The 26,855-nt window shown below is 47.3% G+C and overlaps 2 protein-coding genes across 2 annotated transcripts in view; both read left to right on the top strand.

Moving 5' to 3' along the window:
- Window positions 1-4,118: 4,118 nt before the first annotated feature.
- On the top strand, window positions 4,119-5,303 carry LOC138649741 (uncharacterized; the record flags this gene model as incomplete). The annotated part of the gene is made up of 1 exon (XM_069740391.1): window positions 4,119-5,303. A coding segment is annotated over one exon (1,185 nt), but the record flags the coding sequence as incomplete, so codon positions are not given.
- A 578-nt stretch (window positions 5,304-5,881) lies between these two features.
- Window positions 5,882-26,855, top strand: part of CEP89 (centrosomal protein 89) — a 359,859-nt gene continuing 338,885 nt past the window's right edge. Inside the window, exon 1 of the mRNA XM_069739248.1 lies at window positions 5,882-6,018. The gene's annotated coding sequence lies outside the window, so the exon portion shown is untranslated. The remainder of the gene's footprint in view (window positions 6,019-26,855) is intronic.

Here is a 26,855-nt window from a genome sequence, read left to right on the forward strand (position 1 = left end):
GCCAAAATACCTGTCAAGAGGTGCAGAAGTCTCATTGACAGTTACAGGAATCGTGTGATTGCAGTGATTGCCTCAAAAGTTTGTGCAACAAAATATTAAGTTAAAGGGACCATCATTTCTGTCCAGGTCTATTTCTGTGGCCATTGTGGGTTTTTCTGTCATTAAATGAGGGGTACCAACAATTTTGACCACGTGTGTAAATGGTCTGTGGTCACCCCTGCAGAACCACTCCTTTATAGGGAAGTCTGGTGTAACAGATCCACAACTATATGCCCAGTGCAATAAACTTGTATATTTCTGTATATTTATGATTTGAACATACAAGAAAACTTGTTTTTGTTTTTTTTTTCGTTATCGGAAGTTTAATTTGTAAAAAGTTAAAATTTTTCCCTTGTTTTTCATCTTAATTCATTTTCCCAGATTTTATGTATGTTGTCTCTGCTGATTTTAGAGTAGTACCATACATGAGAAGGGGTTGCATGCAAATTACAGATACCATTTACAGTAAGCAAACTAACAATTACAGACTGACACAGAGGGGTGAGGACCCTGCCCTTGCAGGCTTACATTCTACAGGATGGCTCAAGCCACTCATTGTCCCTCCCCCAGGAATGTCTTTGTTTGGTGACTCCAAAAAGTAAATAGTAGAAAGAGGAGTGCATGTCATTACTCAGCCCACTCAGTGATGTCACAACGAGAGGGTATATCTTACCCCTGTTCAGTTGGGAGTAGTGTTGGTCCAGGAAGTGAGCTAACAACAGCTCGGCAAGCTGTCCTCATGCATCTAGATATTTATGGACGTCTTTCTCCTGCTCAGTTCATGAGGAGAAGTAACACATGTAAGTGTTCTTTTCAATTTTAACTCCTGTTTATTTGTAATTCCATTGTACATATATTTGTCTTCTTTATAATATATTTTTAATACTTTGTAAACACTGCCTAGCTTTTTATGGAGTAAAATGTAAAATTACTAGCTTGCCTCTTCATGCTCTAAATGAACTGTCCCATCCTCTGAAGTGAATTACGCTATTGATTTGGGATGGCTACGGACACGTTAATCCTTAGGAAATCGGAGCTGGTGGCAGCATACTTTGTTCTGTGCTTTTTGGAGGCTTTGTAGTGATGGCGGCGTTGATAATTATTGTTCCCGCCGGAGTGGGAGTAGTTATATTGCCCTGCTGCAGTGTGCCCAATAGCCAGTACATAGCAGGCAGCCTTTTTGGCGACTAAATACCCTAGGTGCAGTACCTAGACTGACCTGAGGGTAAGGGAGGCGCCAGAGAGCTGCAAGTGCCAATCCGGAACTGGGAAGTGGGATGTGATGGTGGGAAATGGTATGTGTATATAATTTTGTTTGTATTAATATTTTACTGATTATCATGGTGTTCTCTTGTAGGATGAGTTATTTGCTAATTGATGAATGGCTGTGGTTGCCATCTGATATCAGCCCCCACAGTACTGTATTGTTGTCTTCTCACAGTGTCAGTGAATTAGCCTGTTTGCTAATATGCTAATGACATATTGAACTAGCTTGTTGAAACAATGAGCCCCTGAGATCTTCCACCTCCTGACCTGTGAATGAGGTGGGGGACTTTTAAAATATCAGGGAGGTGTCCATAAGTGCACCCATTGGCAGCAATGTTAACGCGCATCGCTAGCGCGTGCCATTTTCGGCACACGCTAGCGATGTGCCGTTCTTTTGTGACGCGCCTCGGACGCTGCTTGCAGCGTCCGAGGCGCGCCCGAGGTCCGTTCCCCGCTCTCGCAGATCGGGGATCTGCGCTAGAGGGAACGTTAAACGCGACCCCAAAAAATACATTGCGTTAGCGCAATCCGCTAGCGCTATGCGCTAAATGGATTGCCCTAACGCAATGGGAACCTAGCCTTACTGAACTGCATTCAGGTTCTGGACTATCTTATCCTTTGTGTGGTGAATTGTATATGGAACTTTCGTATTTTTGCCTAAATAAAGGTCTTGGGATTGTTCACTGTTCTCTTGCTCTGTTGATTGTGTGATACTGGAGAAGGACCCTGTGACAACTGTTGGCAGCAGTGGGATCAACAGAGCGTAACCAAATGGAGAACTGTCATGATCCCAATGGCAGGGGATCACAAAAGGACAAGCACAAAAAACAAAACAAGCTCTAGGGTGATGGAAACTAAGCTGACCGCGATCCTGAACCTAACACACAACTAGCTGTAGCCGGGGAACGTGCCTACGATGATTCCTAGACGTCTCGCGCCAGCCGAAGGACTAACTTCCCCTATTAGAAGAAACACAGACCTCTCTTGCCTCCAGAGAAACACCCCACATAAATAGCAGCCCCCCACATGTAATGACGGTGAAATGAGAGGAAAGCACATACGTAGTTATGAAAACAGATTCAGCAAAATGAGGCCCGCTGTCACGATATGGTATGAAATATCATAAGTAGTTCTTTTGCTAGCCTGAGTGGGCTAAGCCCCCCCTTCTTGGAGTAACAGTTGTAGCTGCAAATTCCTGGCTTTCCTTCTCAGAGAGTGTGGGGGTTAGAAGTTTTATGGCCGAACGGAATTTACGACTGGCATTTCCTGTGTAAGCTCTTGTCCAGCTAGAACAGGAAAAATGGCTCCAAAAATCCATGAAAGATTCTTTGTTTAGTTTTTGTTAGATATTAGGCAAACGATTTAAGCTAGAAATACGAAAATATATATTCGTAGTCCCACTCGGTGTAGCTACACATCTCATGACACTCGGGTTTCTAACTCCATCTGGTAAAGAAGTAGGGTTTTCTCTGTAAATATGTATCCCAGATAGGACATATTTGATCTCATTAGAATGCTCACGTTAATCCGAGATGAATTATGGGTTTGGTATGACTCTGTCATGTTTTGTAGTGAAGTTATAGAACTTAGAGAGAATAGTTTAAAGTTTAGGCAGAATGTAGAGAGAGGAGGGTCTGGATAAGCCAGCCTTTCTGTGATGTCACAGCCTTAATGTTTTAAGTGTCTGGCAGGCTCTGAGGCGTCACTTTTTTTTGTTGATTTCTCCCTCTGGACTGCTTGGTCCTATTGTCCTGGAAGAGCTGGTACATCCCATGGACTGGGATGTATGGAAACTGCACTAGCCTGGATGCCTGCAATGCTTTTAATATGTGAGTGTTATCTTTTCTCATTTATTCCCTTTATGTTATAATTACCCTTGTACATATTTGCAATTGTCTCATGTATAACATCTTTATAAACTATTTTTGATAACGCACTGCCTAGTTATTTTGAATGGGATATACTATTATATATTAGTTCGTTCTCCTGCTCTAAACCGTACCCTAAGTCTCTTGAAGGGAAAATACGCTACTGTTACTGTTGTGTTGGGTTAGCTTCGGACCCGTTTAATCGAAGCTGGTGGCAGCGAAAGTGTGCTGACGGTTGGATTATGCTGAAGCAACTGCGGGTTTGATAATTATTGTTCCTGCCTGTGTGGGAGTAGTTATCGCGTCGCTGCAGCGTGCCCAATAGCCAGTACATAGCAGGCAGCCTTTCTGGCGACTAATTACCCAGGGTGCAGTACCTAATCTGACCTGAGAGTAAGGGGGCGCCAGAGAGCTGCAAGTGTTAAGTGGAACTGTAAGCGGGATATACATAAATCCCTGCAGTTCGTGGTATATAGAAAAGCAGTGGGATACCTAGAATAAGCCCCTGCTGTAAACTAAGAGGTCAATAGCCTTGTGTGTGGTTTTTCATCACATTGTTAGCAGTGGAGGGATAACTAAGATAAGCCCCCCTGCACATGTGATAGCCGTCTGTTGGCCTAAAGTCACCCTGATCCGTGACGTAGGGGTGACGGTCACGGTGTGAATCCTGACCCAGTGGTGACAGCGGTCAGGGGAATCGTGACAATTGGTGGCAAGGCGGTGGGATATCTTAGAGCATTAGTGATTTGGTTTGAGTAATCATTCCTCTCACTAAAAACTTGCAGAAAGTTCTTGCGAGGACTCTGCGCAAATAAGTTTGGAGAACGAACTCAGTGCTTTTTAGTTGTGAGACAATTGCGTACTGGTAATTATCCCCTCCCTTTCTCTTCGTTTTTCTATCCTATCTTTTATTTGGCAACCATGGTTGTGCTGGGAGAAACCTTCTATGAGCAGCAGACCAGAGACACCCTTGTCGCCTTATGCAAGTCACAGCACATTGACTCTGCAAGCAAAAACAAAGCCCAACTGGTCGCAGATCTGGTGCAATGGGAAGCCGCTCGAGACCAATCTCAGAGCTCAGAGGCCGCAGAAGCCAGCACAAGCGAACATGGTGCTGCAGCAGAGGTCCAACCACTGAATGCTGGCCCTGTTAGCAATCCGGGCGAATTGGACCCCCACCTGCAGGCGGCCTTGAAAGAATTCCCCATTGACGACCATGAGGGACGTCGGCAGCTGATTCAGCAATACCGGCAGGAGGCCCAGCGAGCTGAGAGAGAGGCCCGAGCTGAGAGAGAGGCCCGAGCTGAGAGAGAGGCACAGGCCCAGCGAGCCGAGCGGCAAGCTGAGCGGGAGTACCAGCTGCAGTTAGCCCGACTGCAAATGCAGGGGTTGTCTCAGACCAACCGTGAGCCCAGCAGCGCTCAGATACCTAAGCCCCGGCCCGATCACTTCCCTGTTATGGAGAAGGACGGAGACTTGGACACTTTTCTGCGGGCCTTTGAGAAAGCCTGCAGACAGTACCGGCTGCCTACAGATGAATGGGCCCGATACCTGACACCAGGGCTGAAAGGTAAAGCTCTGGAGGCGTTTGCTGCCCTCCCTCAAGAACAAGATGGAGACTATGAGGCCATCAAGCAGGCTCTGATAGCCAAGTACCAGCTTACACCCGAGGTGTACCGTAGAAAGTTCCGGACCCTCCAACGTGGCCCACACGACAGTTACAGTGATGTGGTGCATGGACTGGGGACCCACTTTGACCAGTGGACCCAAGGACTGTCAGTGACCACCTTTGCACAGCTGCGAGACCTGATGATCAAAGACCAGTTTTTTCATCTTTGCCCAGCTGAGGTGCGACAGTTCGTGATGGACAGAGAACCCAAAGACGTGACGAAAGCAGCGCAGATTGCCGATGCCTATGAGGCCAACCGTAGATCGGAAGCGCGGAAGCCAGTCACCACCAGCTGGAGAGGGGGTAAGCCTGCAACCAACGCCAGTACCCCTGCCAGCCAACACACCAGAGGTCCTGTCCCTGTGGCCAACAGCACCAGACCTACCACCGAACCTCGCGCGTGTTACACCTGCAAGCGGCCTGGGCATATCAGTACCTTCTGTCCAGACAGGCCGAAGAACCCCCCAGCCAAGGCCCCAGGGCCTAATGCAGCAGTTCTTTTGGTGGGTGGTGTGGTTGGGAGAGTGTGTGACAACGTACAGCCCGTCACTGTGGGAGGCCATGTTGCTACAGGCCTCAAGGACACCGGGGCTGAACGAACCCTCATCCGACCCGAACTGGCGGCCCCTGAAGAAATCATTCCGGGGAAAACCCTAACTGTCACTGGGATTGGGGGCATCAGCTGTCCCTTACCAATGGCCCGGGTTTTTATTGATTGGGGTGCTGGGAGCGGGGTGAAGGAAGTGGGGCTGTCTGATAATTTGCCCACTGATGTTTTGTTGGGGACTGATTTGGGGAGGATGTATGCATACTACGTTCCTGACACCCCTCCCCAATCTACTAATGAGGGTAAAGTTAACCCTGATGATGATGATGATGGGAAATCGCATGTGTTACCTGACCATGCTTTATCTTGTGTTGATGCATCTACTAATGATTTTTTCCCTAGGATTGATGGTGAAAATGTTGTACCTGTGCCAGCTGAACCTGATAATGATTTTTCTGTGAAGGTTAATGTGTCCATAGGTACAGGTGTGCCCAGCCACGTCGCTCTGCGGAGTGAGACGGCTGAGGAACCCCTAACAGGGGCAAGTGTCGGTGCTACAGGAAATGGGGAGATGCATGGGAACCGTGAGGAAGGTGACGCCATGAAAGTGACCAGTGCCACCGAAGAAGGTAACTGGCCCATAAGTAGCCCAGCCCCTGGAGTGTTGGGGGTGGATGGGGAGGTAGAGCCCATAGCAGCGCCGGCTGATGGGCCTGTAGAAACCCCCGGGGAGACAGCCTACGTAGCTGCTGTCACCCGCAGTCAGAGTGCCCGGAACGCAGATAACTGTCAGCCTTCCGGACCCTCCTCCGTCATCACGGTGACTGAACCAGAGGTGGACCCAGAGCAGGTCCAAGAGGGTTCCCGTGGGGAAGGGACCCTGACGTCGCTTTTGGCTTCCCCTAGCCAGGAGTTTCAGGCCGCTCTGCACACAGATGCGAGCCTAGAGAGTTTGAGACAACTCGCCGAGACGCCCACCTCCGTGACTGATAAGGAGAGGGTGTTCTGGGAACAAGGAAGGTTATACCGGGAGACAGTACCCGGAGAATCACAAAAGGAGTGGTTGAGGGAAAGACAGCTGGTCGTCCCGCAGCAATTCCGGGGTGAGTTGTTGCGGATTGCCCATGAGATCCCGCTAGCTGGACACTTGGGGATCAGCAAAACTAAGGCCCGGCTGTCTCAACACTTCTATTGGCCTAAGATGGGGACAGATGTGTCAAACTACTGCCGCTCCTGTGTCACCTGTCAAAGAGTGGGGAAGGCAGGGCCTGCTCTTAAGGCTCCCCTGATCCCTCTGCCAGTGATAGAAGAGCCTTTCCAGAGGATCGCGGTGGACATTGTGGGCCCGCTGGCCGTCCCCAGCAGCTCTGGAAAGCAATACATCCTTACTGTGGTAGACTATGCTACCCGGTACCCAGAGGCAGTGGCTCTGTCGTCAACTAGGGCAGATAAGGTGGCGGATGCCCTGTTGGCCATCTTTTCATGTGTAGGATTTCCCAGGGAAATGCTTACTGATCAAGGGACCCAATTTATGTCTCGCCTAATGGAGGCTCTCTGTAAGAAAATGCAGGTGAAGCACCTGGTATCGAGTGCGTATCACCCACAGACCAATGGCTTGTGTGAACGCTTCAATGGTACCCTCAAACAGATGCTACGCATGCTGGTTGAGACTCAAGGGCGCGACTGGGAGCGGTACCTCCCACACCTGCTGTTCGCTTACCGAGAGGTTCCGCAGGCCTCGACGGGGTTCTCCCCCTTCGAGCTCCTGTACGGCAGGCGAGTTCGGGGACCCCTTGGGTTGGTAAGAGAATCCTGGGAAGAGGAGCCGAACCCTTCTGAAGTGTCCATAGTGGAGTATGTCATGCGCTTCCGTGACAAGATGCAGACCTTGACGCAGTTGGTGCATGACAACATGACGCAGGCTCAGGCTGATCAGAAGCACTGGTACGACCAGAACGCCCGGGAGCGGACCTACCACGTGGGTCAAAAGGTGTGGGTGCTGGTCCCCGTACCAACGGATAAGCTTCAGGCAGCCTGGGAGGGCCTGTACGTCGTCCACCAACAGCTCAACCCGGTCACTTACGTGGTCACGCTTGACCATGCTCGGGGTAGGCGAAAGGCCTTTCACGTCAACATGATGAAGGCTCATCACGAACGTGAACCTTTCGTCCTACCGGTCTGCAGCTTGCCCGAAGACGGTGAGGAAGACACCCCCCTGGACTTGCTGGCCCAAGCCAAGGCCAATGGGTCCATCGAGGATGTGGAGGTAAGCGCCTCGTTAACTGAACCCCAGCGGGTGCAGTTGCAAACCACACTGGAACCCTTCCGGGTCGTATTCTCCAACCGACCTGGGAGGACTGAGTTAGCCGTCCACGAGGTGGACACCGGGAATCACGCCCCACTACGGCGAACACCCTATCGAATCTCTGACCAGGTGCAGCAGACTATGCGCCAAGAGATCGATGAGATGTTACAGCTGGGGGTGATTCGACGGTCAAAGAGCGCGTGGGCATCGCCTGTAGTTCTCGTGCCAAAGAAGGACCGGACCACACGGTTCTGCGTGGACTACAGGGGGCTCAACGCCATCACAGCCTCGGATGCGCACCCAATGCCGCGCATCGAGGAGCTGCTTGAGAAGTTAGCTGGCGCAAAATACCTGACAATAATGGATTTGAGTAGAGGATACTGGCAGATTCCCCTGAGCCCCGAGGCGCAGGAGAAGTCCGCCTTTATCACACCCTTTGGACTGTACGAGTCCACGGTCATGCCCTTCGGCATGAAGAATGCCCCTGCCACTTTCCAGCGGATGGTCAACCGCCTGCTTCAGGGACTGGAGACGTACGCCGTGGCGTACTTGGATGACATTGCCATCTTCAGTCCCTCCTGGAAGGAACACCTGCAGCATCTCGAGGAGGTGCTCAGGCGGATTCACCAAGCAGGACTGACTATCAAGCCGGGGAAGTGTCAGATGGGCAAGAGGGAGGTTCACTACCTAGGACACCGGGTAGGCGGAGGCACCCTGAAGCCAGGGCCGGAGAAAGTGGGCGCGATCGTGAACTGGCCCACTCCCGTGACCAAGAAACAGGTGATGTCCTTCTTGGGCACTGCAGGGTACTATAGGCGCTTCGTACAGCACTATAGTAGCCTGGCAAAACCTTTGACGGACCTCACCAGGAAGAAGCTACCCCACATCGTCAACTGGACAGATGGCTGTGAGGGGGCTTTCAAGGCGTTGAAAACCGCACTGTGCAACGCCCCTGTGTTGAAAGCAGTCGACAGCAGTTGACCGTTCTTGGTGCAGACCGACGCCAGCGAGTTTGGCCTTGGTGCTGTACTCAGCCAGGTTGACTCGGAGGACCAAGAGCACCCCGTGTTATACCTGAGTCGGAAACTTTTGCCGAGGGAAGTGGCCTACTCCACCATCGAGAAGGAGTGCCTGGCCATAGTCTGGGCGCTGCAGCGCTTGCAGCCCTACTTGTACGGTCACACCTTCACTGTGGTGACCGACCACAACCCTCTGCGCTGGCTAAACGCCATGTGTGGAACCAACGGCAGGTTGCTACGCTGGAGCCTTGCCCTTCAGCAGTTTGACTTCACCATTGAACATAAAACGGGCAAAGAGCATGGGAATGCAGATGGACTCTCCCGCCAGGGTGAACCTACTGAGGTGCCCATGGAGGCATACCGTGGGGTACTGCCTCCCTAGCGCACACCAAAAGGGGGAGGTGTCACGATATGGTATGAAATATCATAAGTAGTTCTTTTGCTAGCCTGAGTGGGCTAAGCCCCCCCTTCTTGGAGTAACAGTTGTAGCTGCAAATTCCTGGCTTTCCTTCTCAGAGAGTGTGGGGGTTAGAAGTTTTATGGCCGAACGGAATTTACGACTGGCATTTCCTGTGTAAGCTCTTGTCCAGCTAGAACAGGAAAAATGGCTCCAAAAATCCATGAAAGATTCTTTGTTTAGTTTTTGTTAGATATTAGGCAAACGATTTAAGCTAGAAATACGAAAATATATATTCGTAGTCCCACTCGGTGTAGCTACACATCTCATGACACTCGGGTTTCTAACTCCATCTGGTAAAGAAGTAGGGTTTTCTCTGTAAATATGTATCCCAGATAGGACATATTTGATCTCATTAGAATGCTCACGTTAATCCGAGATGAATTATGGGTTTGGTATGACTCTGTCATGTTTTGTAGTGAAGTTATAGAACTTAGAGAGAATAGTTTAAAGTTTAGGCAGAATGTAGAGAGAGGAGGGTCTGGATAAGCCAGCCTTTCTGTGATGTCACAGCCTTAATGTTTTAAGTGTCTGGCAGGCTCTGAGGCGTCACTTTTTTTTGCTGATTTCTCCCTCTGGACTGCTTGGTCCTATTGTCCTGGAAGAGCTGGTACATCCCATGGACTGGGATGTATGGAAACTGCACTAGCCTGGATGCCTGCAATGCTTTTAATATGTGAGTGTTATCTTTTCTCATTTATTCCCTTTATGTTATAATTACCCTTGTACATATTTGCAATTGTCTCATGTATAACATCTTTATAAACTATTTTTGATAACGCACTGCCTAGTTATTTTGAATGGGATATACTATTATATATTAGTTCGTTCTCCTGCTCTAAACCGTACCCTAAGTCTCTTGAAGGGAAAATACGCTACTGTTACTGTTGTGTTGGGTTAGCTTCGGACCCGTTTAATCGAAGCTGGTGGCAGCGAAAGTGTGCTGACGGTTGGATTATGCTGAAGCAACTGCGGGTTTGATAATTATTGTTCCTGCCTGTGTGGGAGTAGTTATCGCGTCGCTGCAGCGTGCCCAATAGCCAGTACATAGCAGGCAGCCTTTCTGGCGACTAATTACCCAGGGTGCAGTACCTAATCTGACCTGAGAGTAAGGGGGCGCCAGAGAGCTGCAAGTGTTAAGTGGAACTGTAAGCGGGATATACATAAATCCCTGCAGTTCGTGGTATATAGAAAAGCAGTGGGATACCTAGAATAAGCCCCTGCTGTAAACTAAGAGGTCAATAGCCTTGTGTGTGGTTTTTCATCACATTGTTAGCAGTGGAGGGATAACTAAGATAAGCCCCCCTGCACATGTGATAGCCGTCTGTTGGCCTAAAGTCACCCTGATCCGTGACGTAGGGGTGACGGTCACGGTGTGAATCCTGACCCAGTGGTGACAGCGGTCAGGGGAATCGTGACACCCGCTAAAGCTAGATAGCAGAGGATACAAAAGTGAACTGCGCGGTCAGCGAAAAACCCTACAAAAAACCATCCTGAAATTACTTGAACTCATGTGCCAACTCATGGAACATGAGGAGTAATATCAGCCCACTAGAGCAACCAGCAAAAAGGAATCACATATCTGCAAGCTGGACTAAGACAAAAATTAAGCAAAACGTGGAACAGGAAAATCAAAAACTTAGCTTGTCCTGAAGATTACAGAAGCGGGAAGCAGAGGTAACAAGACACACTGATTACATTGATAGCCGGCGAGGAAATGACAAGAAAGCCAGGTTAAATAGGAAACTCCCATATCCTGATAGAACAGGTGGACACCAGAGACCGCAGAAAACACAAGTCACCCAGTACCATCTGTAACCACCAGAGGGAGCCCAAAAACAGAATCCACAACAGTACCCCCCCTTGAGGAGGGGTCACCGAACCCTCACGAGAACCACCAGGGCGACCAGGATGAGCCCTATGAAATGCACGGACCAAATCAGCAGCATGAACATCAGAGGCAACCACCCAAGAATTATCCTCCTGACCATAACCCTTCCACTTGACCAAATATTGGAGTTTCCGTCTGGAAACACGAGAATCCAAGATCTTCTCCACAACATACTCCAATTCTCCCTCCACCAGCACCGGAGCAGGAGGTTCAAGCGAAGGAACAACAGGTACCTCATACCTCCGCAACAACGACCAATGGAACACATTATGAATAGCAAACGATGCCGGGAGATCCAAACGAAACGACACAGGGTTAAGAATTTCCAAGATCCTATAGGGACCGATGAACCGAGGCTTGAACTTAGGAGAAGAGACCTTCATAGGAACAAAACGAGAAGACAACCACACCAAGTCCCCAACATGAAGTCGAGGACCCACGCGGCGACGGCGATTAGCAAACTGCTGAGCCCTCTCCTGGGACAACTTCAAATTGTCCACCACATGACTCCAAATCTGATGCAACCTATCCACCACCATGTCCACTCCAGGACAATCAGAAGGCTCCACCTGACCAGAGGAAAAACGAGGATGAAACCCCGAATTACAAAAGAAAGGAGAAACCAAGGTAGCAGAACTAGCCCGATTATTAAGGGCAAATTCGGCAAGCGGCAAAAAGGTAACCCAGTCATCTTGATCAGCAGAAACAAAACACCTTAAATAAGTTTCCAAGGTCTGATTAGTTCGTTCCGTCTGGCCATTCGTCTGAGGATGGAATGCAGACGAAAAGGACAAATCAATGCCCATCTTAGCACAGAACGTCCGCCAAAATCTAGACACAAACTGGGATCCCCTGTCAGAAACGATGTTCTCCGGAATCCCATGCAAACGAACCACGTTCTGAAGAAACAGAGGGACCAACTCAGAGGAGGAAGGTAACTTAGGCAAGGGTACCAGATGAACCATCTTAGAAAAGCGGTCACACACAACCCAGATGACGGACATTTTTTGAGAGACAGGGAGATCCGAAATAAAGTCCATGGAAATGTGCGTCCAAGGCCTCTTCGGGATAGGCAAAGGTGACAACAATCCACTGGCCCGAGAACAGCAAGGCTTAGCCCGAGCGCAAACTTCACAAGACTGCACAAAAGAACGCACATCCCTCGACAAGGAAGGCCACCAAAAAGACCTGGCCACCAAGTCTCTAGTACCAAATATTCCAGGATGACCTGCCAACACAGAAGAATGGACCTCGGAGATGACTCTACTGGTCCAATTATCCGGAACAAACAGTCTTTCAGGCGGACAACGATCAGGTTTATCCGCCTGAAACTCCTGCAAAGCACGTCGCAAGTCTGGGGAGACAGCCGACAAAATCACCCCATCCCTAAGGATACCAGTGGGCTCAGAATTTCCAGGGGAGTCAGGCACAAAACTCCTAGAAAGAGCGTCCGCCTTCACATTCTTTGAACCTGGCAGGTATGAAACCACAAAATCGAAACGGGAGAAAAACAGTGACCAACGAGCCTGTCTAGGATTCAGACGCTTGGCAGACTCAAGGTAAATCAGATTTTTGTGATCAGTCAAGACCACCACACGATGTCTAGCACCCTCAAGCCAATGATGCCACTCCTCAAATGCCCACTTCATGGCCAAAAGCTCCCGATTACCAACATCATAATTCCGCTCAGTGGGCGAAAACTTTCTAGAAAAGAACGCACATGGCTTCATCACTGAGCAATCGGAGCTTCTCTGCGACAAAACCGCCCCCGCTCCAATCTCGGAAGCATCAACCTCAACCTGAAAAGGAAGCGAAACATCTGGCTGACGCAACACAGGAGCAGAAGAAAACCGGCGCTTAAGTTCCTGAAAGGCCTCCACAGCCGCAGGAGACCAATCAGCAACATCAGCACCCTTCTTAGTCAAATCCGTCAAAGGCTTAACAACACTAGAAAAATTAGTTATGAAACGACGATAAAAATTAGCAAAGCCCAAGAACTTCTGTAGACTCTTAAGAGATGTAGGCTGCGTCCAGTCACAAATAGCCTGAACCTTGACGGGATCCATCTCAATAGTAGAAGGGGAAAAAATATACCCCAAAAAAGAAATCTTCTGGACTCCAAAGAGACACTTTGAACCTTTTACAAACAAAGAATTGGCCCGCAGGACCTGAAACACCTTCCTGACCTGCTGAACATGGGACTCCCAGTCATCAGAAAAAAACAAAACATCATCCAAATACACAATCATAAATTTATCCAGATATTCACGGAAAATATCGTGCATAAAGGACTGGAAGACAGAAGGAGCATTAGAAAGTCCAAAAGGCATCACCAAATACTCAAAATGGCCCTCAGGCGTATTAAATGCGGTTTTCCACTCATCACCCTGCTTTATCCGCACAAGATTATACGCACCCCGAAGATCAATCTTAGTGAACCATTTAGCCCCCTTAATGCGAGCGAACAAATCAGTCAACAATGGCAAAGGATACTGATATTTGACTGTAATCTTATTCAAAAGACGGTAATCTATACAAGGCCTCAAGGAACCATCTTTTTTGGCCACGAAAAAAAAACCTGCTCCCAAAGGGGACGAAGATGGACGGATATGTCCCTTTTCCAAGGACTCCTTAACATAATCCCGCTTAGCAGTATGCTCTGGCACTGACAGATTGAACAAACGTCCTTTAGGAAATTTACTGCCAGGAATCAAATCTATAGCACAATCGCAATCCCTGTGAGGAGGAAGCGAATTGAGCTTAGGCTCCTCAAAAACATCCCGATAATCAGACAAAAATACAGGAACCTCAGAAGGAGTAGATGAAGCGATAGAAATCGGAGGTGCATCATCATGAACCCCCTGACATCCCCAGCTTAACACAGACATCGTTTTCCAGTCCAAGACTGGGTTATGAGTTTGTAACCATGGAAGACCAAGCACTAAGACATCATGTAAATTATACAGTACCAGGAAGCGAATCACCTCCTGATGAACGGGAGTCATACGCATGGTCACTTGTGTCCAGTACTGAGGTTTGTTCATAGCCAAAGGTGTAGAGTCAATTCCTTTCAAAGGAATAGGGACTTCCAGAGGCTCCAGACTAAACCCACAGCGGTTGGCAAAAGACCATTCCATAAGACTCAGGGCAGCGCCTGAATCCACATAGGCATCGACGGAAATGGCTGATAATGAACAAATCAGAGTCACAGACAGAATGAACTTAGACTGTAAAGTACTAATGGCAACAGACTTATCAACCTTTTTTGTGCGTTTAGAGCATGCTGATATAACATGAGCTGAATCACCACAATAAAAACACAACCCATTTTTCCGCCTATAGTTTTGCCGTTCACTTCTGGACTGAATTCTATCACATTGCATTGTCTCAGGTGCCTGTTCAGAAGACACCGCCAAATGGTGCACAGGTTTGCGCTCCCGTAAACGCCGATCAATCTGAATAGCCATAGTCATAGACTCATTCAGACCTGTAGGCGCAGGGAACCCCACCATAACATCTTTAATGGCCTCAGAAAGGCCATCTCTGAATCTTGCAGCCAGGGCGCACTCATTCCACTGAGTAAGCACCGACCATTTCCGAAATTTCTGACAATATATTTCTGCTTCATCTTGCCCCTGAGAGAGAGCCAATAAAGCTTTTTCAGCCTGAATCTCTAGGTTAGGTTCCTCATAGAGCAAACCCAATGCCAGAAAAAACGCATCCACATTGAGCAACGCAGGATCCCCTGGTGCCAATGCAAATGCCCAATTCTGAGGGTCACCCCGCAGGAAAGATATAACAATTTTGACTTGCTGAGCAGGGTCTCCAGAGGAGCGAGATTTTAAAGAAAGAAACAACTTGCAATTGTTCCTAAAATTCAGAAAACTAGATCTATCTCCAGAAAAAAACTCTGGGATAGGAATTCTAGGTTCAGACATAGGAGCATGTACAACAAAATCTTGTATATTTTGAACCTTAGCAGCAAGATTATTCAGGCTGGAAGCCAATCTCTGGACGTCCATGATAAACAGCTGAGGTCAGAGCCATTCAGGGATTAAGAGGAGGTAAGACGCAGCCAGGCTGCAATTAAGGCTAGGCAGCAAACTCTGAGGGAAAAAAAAAAAAAAAACTTCCTCAGACTACTTTTCCTCCTACTTCAGCCAATACGATTACCACTTTTTGGCCGGCTATACTGTCATGATCCCAATGGCAGGGGATCACAAAAGGACAAGCACAAAAAACAAAACAAGCTCTAGGGTGATGGAAACTAAGCTGACCGCGATCCTGAACCTAACACACAACTAGCTGTAGCCGGGGAACGTGCCTACGATGATTCCTAGACGTCTCGCGCCAGCCGAAGGACTAATTTCCCCTATTAGAAGAAACACAGACCTCTCTTGCCTCCAGAGAAACACCCCACAGAAATAGCAGCCCCCCACATGTAATGACGGTGAAATGAGAGGAAAGCACATACGTAGTTATGAAAACAGATTCAGCAAAATGAGGCCCGCTAAAGCTAGATAGCAGAGGATACAAAAGTGAACTGCGCGGTCAGCGAAAAACCCTACAAAAAACCATCCTGAAATTACTTGAACTCATGTGCCAACTCATGGAACATGAGGAGTAATATCAGCCCACTAGAGCAACCAGCAAAAAGGAATCACATATCTGCAAGCTGGACTAAGACAAAAATTAAGCAAAACGTGGAACAGGAAAATCAAAAACTTAGCTTGTCCTGAAGATTACAGAAGCGGGAAGCAGAGGTAACAAGACACACTGATTACATTGATAGCCGGCTAGGAAATGACAAGAAAGCCAGGTTAAATAGGAAACTCCCATATCCTGATAGAACAGGTGGACACCAGAGACCGCAGAAAACACAAGTCACCCAGTACCATCTGTAACCACCAGAGGGAGCCCAAAAACAGAATCCACAACAGAGAACTACCCACAGAGTGAATACAGAAATTGGACTGTATCCAGTTTACAGGAGAGAGCCAGAGACCTGGGCCTGAACTACCAGGGACTGACTAAAGAGTCCTTAATTGATCTACTGGTTGGTGCTAACCAGACCACCTACTCCCATATGTCTGAAGGACAAGCCCAGGAGATGAGGACCCCCACCCCAAAAAGCCAGTGGGTGGTGTGGTACAAAGAAGAGATGGCGGTTCTGGGTCCAGGTGTCTCTCAGGAGGATAACAAGGAGGCTGCTTGCCGAGCACAGCGGAGACAAGAAGTGATGGAGCTTGAAAGAGGGAGTAATGCAATGTGGAGTGCAAACCCAACGATCTGGAAGCCTGTACAGATCACCCGGACAGACTTCAAGCCATTTGATGAGGCTTCCAGAGATGTGGAGGGGTTCTTCAAGGACTTAAAGCAGCAGTGTGCTGTGATGGAGGTGCCCCACTCTGGCTGGATGCGTTTCTTAGTGGGACTCCTGAACGGTAGCCTGGCGGAGGCTTACCGAACTATTGACTCACAGCGGAATCGGGATTATAACATTGTAAAGCAGACTATCCTGGATTACCATGCTATCACCCCAGACTCATATAGGGTCAAGTTCCGAGACCACCCATGCACCACGGGGGGATCGTTTAGGATGTATGCACATAAGATGTCCCAGGCATGTCGGAGATGGCTGGAAGCAGAAAACGCCTTTACTGTGGAAGATGTTATACAGGTGTTCCTTATAGAACAATTTCTTGTCACGTGGCCCGCAGAGGTACGGGAATGGGTCCGGGAGCACACGCCGTGTACCGTGGATAGAGCTGCAGCCCTGGCCGATGAAACCCTTACTATCCGACCGCAATGGAGGAGGCTTCTGGACAATGAACCACAGCCTGCTCCGGCGTCCCATCGCCCTCTGATTATGTCTGCCCTTCCACCTAGTCACAAGCCGATGACAATCATGTCTCACAATCCTGGGCCCCAACAGTTCCGACCATGACCTGGGGGTATCACCAAGAGGAGATGTTATGGGTGTAGGCAACCTGGGCATTTGCAATCCAGCTGTCCCTCAAGGATTCGGAGGGAGCCCCACACATCCCCAACTCGTCCAGTGCATTTTGTGCACTCCATCCTGCCTGAGGAAGAGTTACCACCACCCCCACCTAAGAGGACCAACGGCCCAAGTACCATAGATACCCCTCCTGGAGAGTATGGACTCCAGCCATTGTCCCTCAGAAATACAGAGCAACGGCATCGCCACCTGCAGGATGTCTTAATTGATGGATACAAAGTGTCGGGATTTAGAGACGGGGAATTCCTGATTATTGCTGACCCCCGTGTTGTTCGACCCGAGTCAATTCACCAAGGCCCGGGAATTCCCATTGTCCTGGTGGGGGGTGTCCGCAAATATATACTGCGAGCTTTAGTACATTTGGATTATGGTTTTGGAGAAAAATTTTGTTGGATAGGAGTTATGGGAGGACTTCCTGCAGATATACTCCTTGGAAATGACATTGGGTAGTTACAGTGCTGTGTCATTTTGTGGGAGCAGTCACCCGACTACAGGCCCTTCAAGCACCACAACATCCAGACCTCACTGGGGAGCAATCTGTTTGGCCAGAAGGTCTGTGCGCCTCGCACTCTTCTGAAAGAACAAATGGAGTGAGATATCGCAGATACCGGAATGCCCATCATTCCCTATGTTCTAGAGTTCAGAGATCATCTCGCCCAGCTAGCTACCTTGGCTAAAGAACATCAGCGAATGGCCCAGTCCAGACAAAAAATCTGGTATGACCATAAAGCCAGGACCTGGAATTTTATGGACAACAAGTGCTCATGATTATTGCAGCCCCTGCCACTGTACAAGGAACTATAAACAGTGGAGCAATGTGGACTAAAGTGAGCAGGCCAGAGGTTGGTGTAGACGGATGTTTCCAAGTCATACATCTTCCATAGCCCCCAAGGCTCCATTCAGAGACCTGGACTCTGTCCAATAAATCATCCCGTATAAACGGCATCCCGGAGGGACAATACATAATAGCCACATTTTCCAAAATCTCTTCCTTTTTTTAAAGTCCCGCATCTTCCATGTCCCCCCTGAGCCTGGGAGATTCGTGCATATTTCAGGAGCGTATGGGCCAATGGGCAGAAATAATGTAACGGACCCTCCTAGAGAGAGGAGTGGGTTGAGCCGCAGTACCAGATGTGGCCATGCAACTATAGAGGGCGCTAATTGTAAGGGGATAGTCCCATTTTCATAAATGGGTATTGTCAGATCGAGCTTATAAATACGAGCAATTTTTCTATTAAAATGTTCAGCCATTTTTGAGGTAACACTTTTGTTTACAGCTCGTCGTCTTGGAGACCGACCACTGCTTGTAGAACATGCGCGGTGTTTTTTTTTCTATTGAGCTTGTAGTCCCTGTTGTGAAGCTGGCGAGGATCACTGGAGCGCGCGCTGTCGTCACCTCCTAACCCCGACCAGCTTCGGGGGCAGTCCTTATAAGCTAGAGAGCTGCGGTGGTCGGTCTCCTTGGCAACGAGCTGTAAACAAAAGAAAAATGTGAATAGCTCAAGGACTAAATTACAAAAGTGCTTGTTTTTATGTGCACTATCCATCCATGAAGGTAGGAGTGACCCTTTAATTTGGCGCGGCGTGCAAATGAGCCTGCTCTGTTGGGGTCCCCCGCATGATCCCTCATTATCGGCCTGTCATAATTATAGACGATCACTGTAACACCCCTTTAAAAATACAGGGTACACAAGGGTGACTGCAAGCTGTTCCTAGAAATGGTCACCTCCCCGGCCTCCTCCAGCTGCAGGGTGACTACTGGAATCTGTATCTGACACTTCCGCCAAGTGGCCACTAGATGGCGCATTCCTACAGTAGTTTGGCCCAGCGCAGCCACCGTAGCCGTTGCTATAGAGATGAGAACTCCGGAAGTGAGATGTCCCTGCACTGGAACAGAATGAACCCGAGCGAGGAGGAGACCGTGTGGAACAGTGAGAGATTGTCCCAGGTGGTCACACTGCCCTCAGTCACTACATAAAGCTCAGCGAGCACTGTCCAAAGCAACCAATCAGAAAGTGAAAGGAGCAAGCTGATTGGTTGTAATTATAATTTTTTCTTTCAATCAACTTTATGTATAAATAACAGCAATAATTACTATTCTGTTACCCATAGCAACCAATCAGATTACTCCTTTTATATTTGAGAAGCAGGTGAAAAAATGAAAAGAGCTGTCTCATTGGTTTATAGTATTGTATTTTTTTTCCAGTCAGCTTTATATGTAAACTGTTTATATTCAGTGTGACACTAGAGAATGTGGATTAACTGAAGTGGTCAAATAAAGTCATACATTTTCCAAGAATTAGTTATGAAATAATTCTGTCATTAATTTTTTTTATCAGGAAAGACGGTGGTGTTATGCCTAATACCGCCATATAGTGCATAAACAGACGTCCACGCGCTATATATACACGCCGTGTACGCTTATACAGAGCGCTCATAAAATGTTCACGCTAAAATGGGTGTATGACAGATCCACGGTCCGGAGGGGCAGCGCGTCCCCAGGAATTACGCTAACAATCCACCGAAAAAGCATTCTCCATTTCTGATTTTCCTGTGGAAGCTGAATCAACGTTAACCAGTCGCTTGGGCGCTGCAGGCGATCAACAGACACTGATTGGCTGCAGTGTTCATGTCTTGTCCAAAGCAGAAGAAACCGTGTGGACAACAACTCCTTTCACACAATCGCCATTTTTGAGCACATTGTGTTTTTATAGATTTGTCATTTATATTATTTTTTTTCAGGTTCCTTTAAGAGTCTTAAAGGCACACGGCGGGGCTGTCACTTCTTGCCATTTCTGTTTTGAGGATACGAAACTCCTGACAAGTTCCCATGATACAACAGCAAAACTGTGGGTAGGTGACTCCCGGGGTACTGGGCTGGACCTGCAAATTTGGGGACTGTGTTTCCATGACTGTAACACTTCTGTAGTCCGTCATCGTCATCTGGTAGCCTGAACACCTAGTCATGGGCTATCCAGAATTACAGCCCATCATGGCTCTACTACACTGTGTGCAGAATTATTAGGCAAGTTGTGTTTTGATCACATGATACTTTTTATACATGTTGTCCTGCTCCAAGCTCTTCAGGTTTGAGCACCAACTACTAATTCAGTAAATCAGGTGATGTGCATCTCTTTAATGAAGAGGGGTGTTGTCTAATGACATCAACACTCTATATAAGGTGTGCTTAATTATTAGGCAACTTCCTTTCCTTTGGCAAAATGGGTCAGAAAAGAGATTTGACGGGTTCTGAAAAGTCCAAAATTGTGAGATGTCTTGCAGAGGGATGCAGCAGTCTTGAAATTACCAAGCTTTTGAAGCGTAATCACCGAATAATCAAGCGTTTCATGGCAAATAGCCAACAGGGTCGCAAGAAACGTGTTGTGCAAAAAAGGTGCAAAATAACTGCCCATGAATTGAGGAAAATCAAGTGCGAAGCTGCCAAAATGCCATTTGCCACCAGTTTTGCCATATTTCAGAGCTGCAACGTTACTGGAGTAACAAAAAGCACAAGGTGTGCGATACTCAAGGACATGGCCAAGGTAAGGAAGGCTGAAACACGACCATCTTTGTACAAGAAACATAATAATAATAATAATAATTTTTATTTATATAGCGCCAACATATTCCGCAGCGCTTTACAAATTATAGAGGGGACTTGTACAGACAATAGACATTACAGCATAACAGAAATACAGTTCAAAACAGATACCAGGAGGAATGAGGGCCCTGCTCGCAAGCTTACAAACTATGAGGAAAAGGGGAGACACGAGAGGTGGATGGTAACAATTGCTATAGTTATTCGGACCGGCCATAGTGTAAGGCTCGGGTGTTCATGTAAAGCTGCATGAACCAGTTAATTGCCTAAGTATGTAGCAGTAACGACACAGAAGGCTATTAACTGCACAAAGTGTATGAGAACATGATGCGAGGAGCCTGATTTTTTTTTTATTAAATAGGCCACACAGGGATCGTTAGGTTAATGCATTGAGGCGGTAGGCCAGTCTGAACAAATGAGTTTTTAGGGTACGCTTAAAACTGTGGGGATTGGGGATTAATCGTATTAACCTAGGTAGTGCATTCCAAAGAATCGGCGCAGCACGTGTAAAGCCTTGGAGATGGGAGTGGGAGGTTCTGATTATTGAGGATGCTAACCTCAGGTCATTAGCGGAGCGGAGGGCACGGGTAGGGTGGTAGACTGAGACCAGAGAGGAGATGTATGGTGGTGCTGAGCCATGGAGTGCTTTGTGGATGAGGATAGTAGTTTTGTACTTGATTCTGGAGTGGATGGGTAGCCAGTGTAATGACTGGCACAAGGTAGAGGCATCGGTGTAATGGTTGGTGAGGAATATGATCCTGGCAGCAGCATTCAGGACAGATTGGAGCGGGGAAAGTTTGGTAAGAGGGAGGCCGATTAGTAGAGAGTTACAATAGTCCAGACGAGAGTGAATAAGTGAAACAGTAAGAGTTTTTTTCAGAGTCGAAAGTAAGAAAAGGGCGAATTCTAGAAATATTTTTGAGATGCAGGTAAGAAGAGCGAGCCAGTGATCGGATGTGGGGGGTGAATGAAAGCTCCGAATCAAGGATGACCCCAAGGCAGCGGGCATGTTGCTTTGGAGTAATGGTGGACCCGCACACGGAGATGGCAATGTCAGGCAAAGATAGGTTAGTAGAGGGAGAGAACACAAGGAGTTCAGTTTTTGACAGGTTTAGTTTCAGATAGAGGGAGGACATGATGCTAGAGACAGCGAAACATAAGATAAAACGTCAAGACTGGGCCAGAAATATCTTAAGACTGACTTTTCAAAGGTTTTATGGACTGATGAAATGAGAGTGACTCTTGATGGGCCGGATGGATGGGCCAGAGGCTGGATCAGTAAAGGGCAGAGAGCTCCACTCCGACTCAGACGCCAGCAAGGTGGAGGTGGGGGACTGGTATGGGCTGGGATCATCAAAGATGAACTTGTGGGACCTTTTCGGGTTGAGGATGGAATGAAGCTCAACTCCCAGACCTACTGCCAGTTTCTGGAAGACAACTTCTTCAAGCAGTGGTACAGGAAAAAGTCGGTATTGTTCAAGAAAAACATGATTTTCATCAGGACAATGCTCCATCACATGCCTCCAACTACTCCACAGCATGACTGGCCAGTAAAGGTCTCAAAGAAGACAAAATAATGACATGGCCCCCTTGTTCACCTGATCTGAACCCCATAAAGAACCTGTGGTCCCTCATAAATTGTGAGATCTACAGGGAGGGAAAACAGTCCACCTCTCGGAGCAGTGTCTGGAGGCTGTGGTGGCTGCTGCACCAATGTTCATCGTAACCAGATCAAGTAGCTGACAGAATCTATGGATGGAGGCTGCTGAGCGTCATCAAAAAGAAAGGGGGCTATATTGGTCAGTAATTTTATGGGGTTTTGTTTTTGCATGTTAGAAATGTTTATTTCTAAATTTTGTGCAGTTATATTGGTTTACCTGATGAAAATAAACAAGTGAGATGGGAATATTTGGTTTTTTTACGTTGCCTAATAATTCTGCACAGTAATAGTTACAAAAAAAGGCAAAAAGAAAAGAAAGCAGCACAGCTCAAAGTCCAGAGATTAATAAATAACTGTGACACATCCTGAGTATGTAGCAGTCCGCGGGATAAATGGAGGTGCTTGCGTGGAATAAAGTCTGAGAAATCACAAATAGTTACCTGCACAAACAGATGTCCTCCTAAGATAGCCAAATCTAAAAAAAAAACCACTCCAACTTCCAAAAATATAAAGCTTTGATATTTATGAGTCTTTTGGGTTGATTGAGATCATAGTTGTTGATCAATAATAAAAATAATCCTCTAAAATACAACTTGCCTAATAATTTTGCACATAGTGTATGAATCCATATTGTAGGCAATACAGTGGTCATAGGCAAGTCCCATACTGCCCTTAAAGGGGTTGTCCACTACCATTAATAGCCTATCCTTATGATAGCTCATCAATGTCTGATCAGTCGGAGTCCAGCAGCCGTCACCCCCACCAATTAGATGTATTAGGGAAACATTGACCGGAACTGCTCAATTTGCAGAGCTGCTCCATCTTCTGATAGTGAGCGCTGGGTACTGCACATCTGCCTCCTATTCAAATAGATAAGGGGAGGATCTGCAGTACCCTGCGCCTCGCCACTATCAGAAAGACGGAGCAGCTCCGCAGTTGAGCAGTTCTGGCCACCACCAACACCAAGAACGTCTGATCATCGGGCGTGCTTTGTGTCAGACCCCGACCTAGGACATCAATGATAAAGTAGTGGGAACCTCTTTAAAGGGATTGTCCAGGAATTGTTGCATTCAGACGCTGACATGGTCGCTACTAACCTGTGATTCATGGTCATGTTATAGAAAGATCCCTTATTGAGCTCCCATTATTAGCCAGAGCAGAGATCTGCTGGATGTTAATGGTCACCTGGCCATGTAATGTCACTTATACAGAGAACTGTGATGATATGGAGGCAGCCATAACTGTATCTGATTCTTCCTGACTGAACAGTAATTTTTCTATTTTTTATTTTATTTTTTTAGGCTGTCTCTACTTGTTCCCCGATCTGTGATTTTAAAGATGAGCACAGTGGTCCTATCTCTGACTGCAATCCGACAGGTGCCACAGCAGGTGACAATTTTCTCATCAACTTTTAATTTTGGTCATCCAACATTCACGGTCCGACCGTGGCTCTCCCGACCCGAACTCTGCAGCCTCATATATTCCTATGAGGATGTTGGGTTAGGCTTAGGAGAACCATGGCCGGTTTGGACTTCTCGGGTCTTACTTGGACCGTCAATTTTTTTTGATGTGTGAAACCAGCCTTAAACGGTTTGTCTCAATGAGATAATATCCTTTTATTAATGAAGCCATCATGATGATGATATCTGCTAGGCCGCTGCAGAGAAAATGCTCCCTTACCTGGTGGCCTCTCGGCTGTATAACTGTCCCTGTAATGCATCATTGGGCCAGGTGCCATTCTGGCACATCGATGTGGGATCCAACCATGAGTGCAGTTTGCAATGGGGGATCAATGCTCCCTGTGCTTTTTATCATTAATGTTTCCTTCTATTGTGTTAATCATAATTTTCTTGACCTGTAGGATGGTGACATCATCATATGACAAAACTGTCAAGCTTTGGGATTTGCAGACCGGGAAAGTGCTGGTATGTAATGATTACTATTACTCTATATATACTGTATATGATGTATCATAAATAATATAATATTCTGTCACCAGTGGTCGGTGAGCCTGGATGGCCTTGTGTCACGATATTGTATGAAATATCATTTAAGTTTTGTTTCTCTGCCAGCACATATAGGGTGGGCGGTGACTCCCCCCCTTTCCTTTAAGTCAGGGTTTAGCTTTCCTTTTCAATGGATGTAGAAGAGCTTGCCTTGTCAATGCATGTGGGGGAGTTTTATTGAAGAAAGGTATTTACGACTAGGCTCAAATCTGCCTCCAGCAGAAAACTGGATTAGAAGCTTCCAGAATCCATGACAGTCTTTGTTCTAGATATTGGGCCAACGACTGGGGCTAAGAGAATATTAAATAGATATTGCTAAAGTCCATCGGAGCCTCTATCCATCACGGTAAACATGAGCTTCTAACTCCAGCAGGTAAAAAAGTAGGGATTTCTCTGTAATTATGCATCACACATAGGACATATTTGATCTCATTAGAATGCCAATGTTAATATGAGATGAATGCTGGGTTTGTTATGACCATGACATGTTCTGTAGCGGAGTTACAGGCATTAGACAAATTTAGGTTAAAGTTAGTTAAACTAAAGAGGTAGGAGGGACGGGGTAAACCAACCCCTTTCTGTGATGTCACAGGCTGCAGCTATAAGTTTTTGGCCAGACCCCAGCAGTCAGTCGGTCTGCTGGAATCTATGTGAGTCTGACTTGAAGAGCTGTTCCCAACCAGTTCTAATGCATTGAGACAGATGAAAACGCCACTAGCCTGGTTGCCTGCAATGCTCTGAACACATGTAAGTGTTACGTCTCATTTAACCCCTGTTTATTTTATAATTACCTTGTACATATTTTCAATTGTCTCATATTGTAACATCTTTATATGACTTTTTATAAACACTGCCTGAAACGTTTGACGGAGTATAATATTTAATACTAGAGTCGTTCTTCATGCTCTAAAACGTACCCTAAGTCTTCTGAAGGGAATTACGCTACTGTTTTGGGTTAGCTTCGGACCCGTTTAATCGAAGCTGGTGGCAGCAATACCGTGTGCCGGCCTTTGGGTGTCATTGTAGCGACTGCGGCGTTGATAATTATTGTTCCTGCCTGAGTGGGAGTAGTTAATCGCGTCGCTGCAGCGTGCCCAATAGCCAGTACATAGCAGGCAGCCTTTCTGGCGACTAATTACCCCAGGTGCAGTACCTAATCTGACCTGAGAGTAAGGGGGGCGCAAGAAAGCTGCAAGTTTCAAGTGGAACTGTAAGCGGGATATACATAAATCCCTGCAGTTTGTGGTATATTGAAGAGCAGTAGGATGCCTAAAATAAGCCCCTGCTGTAAACTAAGAGGTCAATTGCCTTGTGTGTGTTTTTTCATCACATTGTGGAGTGGAGGGATAACTAAGATAAGCCCCCTGCACATGTGATAGCCGTCTGTTGGCCTAAAGTTGCCCCGACCCGTGACGTAGGGGTGACGGTCACGGTGTGAATCGTGACACCTTGTTACATCATGCAACGTTTCAAGAGATGGAAAACACGTATTCTGCAGCGTTGATGTGGAAAATGGCATCTGTATCATTGTGTCACGCCGTTAACGGCGATAATGGGGCAGGACGGCGTACTGGGACCCGCACCTGTCCCTACCACTATAGTGGGGCCCTGGCTTTCCCTTATCTCAGGGGTACCTATGATGGTTAGGAGGCCTGTGCCACCAGCGTAGCCATGTCTCCTATGCAAGCCCTATCAGTGGCCCCCTCTCCCCCCAAGAGAGGTGGACTGCACCAGTGTATAAATACGACAATTAAACAGGGTATACAGACAAGGTAACTAAAAGTCTCAAACTCACCAAATGCTCACACAGCCTCAGAGGAAACACAGAGAAGGGAAGAGGGGGGGAAAAACTAGGAAGGAAAACAGGTTTAACATGCAACCAAAACAGCAGACACCAATCTCTGTAAATAAACCTCCAAGCTCCTAATACCACGCTCCTTCTCACTCCAAGCCAGGCAGCAGAACTGATCACTGACAACAGTTGTAGTCAAAGCTGAGTCTATATAGGAGCGGAGATTACCAAAACCAAATCAGCTGAGAGACCTGTTATGACCTGGTGGTTAGGAGCACCTGGAATGACCTGATAGTTAAACCTCATACAGGACGAGCTCTGGGATGTGGGAACTCTGCTGACCGCAAGCCCTAATCCTATCACACACACTAGAAATAGCCGTGGAGCGCTCCTGACCAGACCTAAGCGCCTCGTCACAGCCTAAGAACTATCTAGCCCTAGAGATAGAAAATAAAGCCTACCTTGCCTCAGAGAAATTCCCCAAAGGTAAAGGAAGCCCCCCACATATATTGACTGAGTAAAGATGAAAGTCACAAACGCAGAAATTAAAGCAAGTTTCAGCAAAGGGAGGCCAGACTTACTAAATAGACAGAGGATAGAAAAGGTAACTTTGCGATCAGCACAAAAACCTACAAAAGACCACGCAGAGTGTGCAAAAAAGACCTCCGCACCGACTCACGGTGCGGAGGGACCACTCTGCATCCCAGAGTTTCCAGCTA

The sequence above is a fragment of the Ranitomeya imitator genome, chromosome 9 (genome assembly GCF_032444005.1).
Source record: "Ranitomeya imitator isolate aRanImi1 chromosome 9, aRanImi1.pri, whole genome shotgun sequence".
NCBI classification, from domain to species: Eukaryota; Metazoa; Chordata; class Amphibia; order Anura; family Dendrobatidae; genus Ranitomeya; species Ranitomeya imitator.